Source organism: Sorex araneus, chromosome 3 (genome assembly GCF_027595985.1).
Source record: "Sorex araneus isolate mSorAra2 chromosome 3, mSorAra2.pri, whole genome shotgun sequence".
Lineage (NCBI taxonomy): Eukaryota > Metazoa > Chordata > Mammalia > Eulipotyphla > Soricidae > Sorex > Sorex araneus.
In genome coordinates, this window is record NC_073304.1 from 93377726 (window position 1) to 93383725 (window position 6000).

The 6000-nt window shown below is 53.1% G+C and overlaps 1 protein-coding gene across 1 annotated transcript in view; it reads right to left on the minus strand.

Moving 5' to 3' along the window:
- Positions 1 to 1514, minus strand: part of FBN1 (fibrillin 1) — a 263339-nt gene extending 261825 nt beyond the window's left edge. Inside the window, exons 1-2 of the mRNA XM_055132062.1 lie at positions 1376 to 1514; positions 390 to 733 (exon numbers count right to left, since the gene is read on the minus strand). Coding sequence (XP_054988037.1) covers positions 390 to 553 — 164 coding nt within the window. The 5' untranslated portion in view covers positions 554 to 733; positions 1376 to 1514. The remainder of the gene's footprint in view (positions 1 to 389; positions 734 to 1375) is intronic.
- Positions 1515 to 6000: the final 4486 nt, after the last annotated feature.

Here is a 6000-nt window from a genome sequence, read left to right on the forward strand (position 1 = left end):
GTGTCATTGCCAAACCCTCCTCGCTCCCTCACGAGGCGATCATCTTGCAAAGATGTCCACAAGGAAAGCAGATTCCCCTCCACACCGCCGAGTTGGTGAGAAGAAGAAGAAATTGGGCTTCTCCTATTCTCTCGGGCTCAGCTCCTCCCCTTCTTCCTCCGAGAGCCCTTCTCGCCTCCCCAAATCTGCCCGACTTGGCTCGAGACTCTTCCTCCCCGCGCCCTCTCCTCCCGGGCTGCAAGAGCGTAGGAGCGCGAGCTGGAAGTTGCACCGCTAAGGTACCACGGGACGTCCAAGACATTACCATAGTCAGATCCTCTGGATCTGGATTCCCGGGGGAAAGAAGGAGGGGAGACCCATTTCCCACCGAGATGGCCCCGTTTCGTTACCCTTTGAGCGCGTCGTGTCCTCCGCCGCCTCTTCTCTTGGCCCGGCTGGCTCTGGTCTCCTTCACATTCCCAGGCTCCAAACTGGCGTCCGCACCCAGGCTCCGGTAGGACGCTATGATCACGGTAAATCCCAGGGCGACCTCCAGCAGCCCGCGTCGTCGCATGATGCCGAGCGGCCGCCGCCTCCCGCCGCCACTCGCCGCGCCCGGGGCTCGGTGCGCAGCCGCCGCTGCGCCCTAAGCGCGCCGCGCCGCCGGGGTGCCGCTCTCCCGCCGCCGGTGCCCGGGGCCCGGCTCCTCCCGCCTTCTCCGAGCGCGGCTCCCGCTGCAGGCGGCCCCCGCCAGCTGCAAGAGACAAACCGCCGCGGCGAAGGGGGAGACGGTCAGGGCACCGGGATGCTGCACCGGGGCGCTCCCCAGATATCCAGCCCGGCCCGGCCCGCGCGCCGCCAGCGCAGGGCGCAGTTGTCCCGGGTCCGCGCAGACCGCGCGGGGTCCACGGCGGACCGAGAAGCCCGGGTCCCCTCTGGGGGCAGCGGCTCCGGCCAAGCCCTCCTCGGCCTCCCGGGCGCCGCCTCAAGAGCGCGCGGAGAAGGAGCCGGGTCCCGAGCGCGCGGGCGGAGGGGCTGGATGTTGGTTTCATGGCACGATTGCGCGCGCCGCGCGCTCCGGCTCTCCCCGACCGGGTCCTCTCCCGCCAGCCACTCGCCGGGCTGGAACCCCTTCGCGCCGTCCCGGCTCGGCTCCGGGCGCTGCCACCGCCCCCCGAGCATCTGACGCGGAGCCGGGCACCGGGCGCCCCGGGCCAGGAAGCTGTCAGGCAGGGGTGGGCCCGCGCCAAGCAGTGGACGTTCCGGGACAGCCCCTCACCCCCGTCCCCGTCCCTGACCTCCTCCGCGCGGCGCCAAGGCAAAGGCGGTTCGGTGGCCGGCGCTGCAGCCCCGGTGGCCGCCCCGACCCCCTGCGCGGACCCCCGGCTGCACCTACTGGAGAAGCGGCGGCTCGGGCGCTGCAGGCGGTGGCGTCTGTCCCTCGGTCCCGGTCGCGGCCGCCGCTGCCCAGCTCCGCGCGCAGCTGTCCCAGCTGTGGCCGCCCGTCCGCCGCCGGTGGCACCCACAGTCTCTGCCGCGGCTCCCGCTGCCCCCTCCTTTCCCCACCTCTTCAAGTATCGTCTGCGCAGCGGTTTCTCGCGAGAGAAATACTTTTTTAAAAAAAGAAAGAAAAAGAAAATGACACCCCCTCCTACATCCCCCTCATCACCACCCCACCCCTCGGCCCCGTCCATCCTCCCTTTCCACTCCCCTTTGCCAGCCACCGCCTCGGCGCGGGGCCTCCCTCGCTCGCAGGATTAGCACAGCGGGAGGAGGCAGAGGTGACCGGGTCCTGCCCGGCCTGAGATTTTTTTTTTCTTTTCCTCATCAGGGGGTGAGGAGTGGAGGGAGTGGGGAGCCTTGGAGTAGCGGTTTCGCCCGCTCCGGCGGCTGGGAGGTCTAGATCCGAGATCAGCCTCTCCAGGGATCTGGCACTCCGGGCGGGCGCGGAACCCGGTGCCACCTGCACCAGGAACGCGCGCTGCAGACAGCGGACCCCGAGACTTTAGAGGCCCCCAGCGCTGGAGGAGACGGGTCCCCACGGCCCGCGCCTCCCCGGCGCCGCCTCCCCGCGCCGCTCCGGCGGGGCACCGAGAGGGGGCAAGGCCCCGAGGCCGGGGCAGGGCGCGCAGCCGGCTGGGGTGGCGGCGGGGACTGGAGTGCAAGCAGAAGGAGCGCTGAAGCGACCACTGCAGCTGCCTTTTGCTCGGGCGCCCACTTCTCCGTTCAAGGGTTCAAGTCACTGCGCCTGTCCCGGGACACCAATGGTCTGGGTCGGGCTGCAACCTGGGGTTCTGAATGGGTCCTGGGACCCAACGCGGCGTTAAGATCGTGAACACGCATACACACACACTGATTCTCATGGCAGTTATGGCATCTTTGCATGTGGAAGGTCCTGGGTTGCCTGCAACCTATAATGGCGTAGGAGAGCTGGAAATAGCCCCCTAGGCCCTGGTGATAGGAACAAGGGGTCGCCAGAAAAACTCCCTGTAACACCCACTGTTAAGACAGAAATAAGACTCCAGCACATAAAGGAAGGCATCCTGGTGAATAGGGGTTTCCTACCAACAATTGTTTGTAGCCAGATTCGATAGAGTGTAGGAATCAGAGCAAGTTATTTAATTTCTTTCCCTGTTGCAAGATGGGAGTGATAATGTTGACCACACAGAGTTAAAAATGGTGATGAAGAGCCTGGCTGAACTGCTATGAAAAGGTAAATAGCAAATTTGTTAAAAAAAAAAAAAAAGGCCTGATAGAGACTGACTGGGACATGACTAAACAGTAAAGGCCGTGGCTTGGGCACGAGGCCTGGGTTCGATTTCCACACCACAAAAGTGCAAGCTGATTTATAATCATAGTCCCTAAAAGTATGTGGTCTAATTTAAGGTCTTAACTACAAAAATTCCTTTTGCAGATGCGTGAGCTAAAGCCTAGATTACACAAACAGTTGGTTGAGGAAAGGGGAAGCTGTTTAAGATGCATTTGAACATCTGGGCCTAGAGAGACAGTACAAGGATTAATGTATTTGTCCTGCATGTGGCCAACCCCACTCAATCCTGAGGACTGCATATAGTCCCCCAAACACATAGAACCAGAACTAGGCCTTGAGAACTGCTAGGTGTAGTCCAAACACCTACCCCTTAACTCCCTCCCAACAAAGATTACCAGGACTGGAGCGATAGCACAGCAGGTAGGGAGTTTGCCTTGCATGTGGCCGACCCGGGTTCGATTCCTCCATCCCTGTCAGAGAGACCGGCAAACTACTGAGAATATCCTGCCTGCATGGCAGAGCCTGGTAAACTACCCAAGGTGTATTCGATATACCAAAAACAGTAACAACAAGTCTCACAATGGAGATGTTACTGGTGCCCACTCTAGCAAATTGATGAACGGGACAACAGTGCTACAATTCTACTATGCACCAACTCTGTACAGTGGATGCATGGTTGAGCCATATTGATGAGCAAAGCAGAAATGTCCTTCACCTCTGAGAGCTGGCCAACTCTAGGGAAAGGCAGACTTGAAACAAATTGTTATCCCATTGTTATATGTGAAGAGAAAGAAGCACTGGGTTCTGTCTGGGAGGATATATGACAGGGGATCTTGAACTAGGCTGAGGCTATCATAGAAGCCTTCCCTGAAGGAACAAAGTGATGCTTAAGTTCAAACCAGGTGAGTAACTTTGCTTAGTGAGCTCAAATGAGTTGATTGAAGACTAGAAAAAAAAATTAAGGCTCGCCACCAAAATGTGAGCCCGGGGGCCATACGTGTGCGCCCTCACCGCAGCTGCACGAGCGTGATTCCAGAGACCAGCTAAGCTACTTTTGGTACCGGCAGCTCCTTGCAGAATGTCTCCAGACAGAGAACTAAGCCTTGGCCCCATGCTGGGGGAGGGGGGGGCGGAGTGGGTGGAGACGGCCATATTATGAGGACCACTAATGAGAGATACAAGCTTGCAATGATCCAATTTCTGGAAGAAATTTCCCTGGACTTAGTTGCTAAAATACAGAAATTCAAAACCTCGCGGCCGCGATCGTTTCACATATCTTTTCACAGCAGGTGTGACTCTAGTGGGGAACTCCTAACAATAATAGTGAGTTTTTTGTTGAAATATTGAATGTAACCAAAGTAAAGAGAAAGTAAAGTGGAATTTATCAGTTACCCAAGCGGGGGTGGGGGAGGGACGGATGGGAGGTATACTGGGGTTTTTTGTTTGTTTGTTTTTGGTGATGGAATATGGGCACTGGTAAAGGGATGGTTGTTTCAGCATTGTATAACTGAGACTTAAACATGAAAGCATTGTAATTTTCCACATGGTGATTTAATTAAAAAATGTTTTTAATTAAAATATTAATTAATCTGTCCCCAGAATCCAATTCCTCAAGGTTCTTATTTAAATAATCTCCAGGCTTTTAGAAAACCTGTACAGGTATAGAAAGGCTGAGGAGTTTGTTCGAACTAGGAAGAGATTCTGAGCTCAGGAGAAACAGAAGTCTCAGAGATCCAAGAAACCCTGTCTTGCCCACCTGTTTTCTGGGACTCGGGAAATGCGGCCTGCTCTCCCTGCATTCTGACAGCACGGGCAACGCTATCTTCACTCTTCCACTCAGTCATAGCTTGGACAGCAGCAACCAAACTGGCTTCCTTAGACTTGCTCACCAAGCAAAAAAACAACCCCAAATGTTCTTAAGTTTCCCCTCTTAGCATTTCTGGACAGATCTATTACTTCTAAATCAGCCCTAATTTACTTTCTGGGATTAAGTGCTTGTATCTGGCCTCATCCTCTTATCTCTTCTTTGCCCCTGGGCCCTTCCTCCAAGGGATAAATTTCCTCCTTCTTCTTCACTTTGCAGGAACTCTCACTTGTAAACGCCATTGTCCATTCAGGTAATGTGTTTAAACTTGACTATGATTGTGGAAGGGGAGCTCCCTGGTTGCTGAAGGAGAACTGCAATTTTTAAGTATTAGAAATACTCTACACAACCAGTATGCTAATAAAAATAAGTAACAGAAAAGGAAAATTCATGTATTTGTAATAGAATTTTCACAACTGGAGAGTCACCTTTCTTTAAAACCATCACAGCTGTAATACTGCTTGCAAAGTAAGCCCAGTAGCCTAATATTCCCTCATTTTTCCTCTTCATTTAAACAAAAACTCAAAAAAGAATCCTCACCTTGGGGCTGGAGCAATAGCACAGCAGGTAGGGCGTTTGCCTTGCACGTGGCCAACCGGGTTCAATTCCCAGCATCCTATATGATCCCCTGAGCACCACCAGGAGTAATTTGCTGAGTGCATGAGCCAAGAGTAATCACTGTGTATCACTGGATGTGACCCCCCCCCCAAAAAATAAAATCCTCACCTTCTGTGAGAATCTGCTCAAATTTCTTTGTTCTTGAGTCTCAGCATATGATGGATCTCTTTTATTAAAACTTTATTGTACTTATTAAGTAATTATTTAGTTAATAAATTATTAGAGATATTTATTTAATAACGTAGAAATTATAATGCACAACTATAATATGACTCTTCTATCCAAGCGTTATGCTGGGCACTGAAAAATGGGGTATTTTTATATTGTTAGAGTGACCTATACCTTTCTAGAGTCAGTGTACTTATTTTCCCTAGCTGGATTATGGATCCTTAAGTGCAGGTTGACTTTGTTATACCAGAAAAAAAATCCAGAAGTATCAATGTCCAGCATAAACATGGCATTTATGTTACAAAGGGTAGAAATGGGCTGAAAGTGTTCCATGAACAAAGGTGAAAGGAAACGGGCATGTTCAGTGCTAGATATGGTTTGGTAACACTGTACCTATAGAACATATTTTTAAAAAACTCTTGTAAACCAATGTTTCTCCAATTTAAAATTTTTTTAAAGAATGTACACTATGGGGTTGCGGGGTGTCAGAGATAGTATAGTAGGTCTGGTACTTGCCTTGTTCGATCCCTGGCACCATATATGATCCCTCCAAACACCACCCCAAGAGTGGTTCCTGAGCACAGAGCCAGGAGTAATCCCT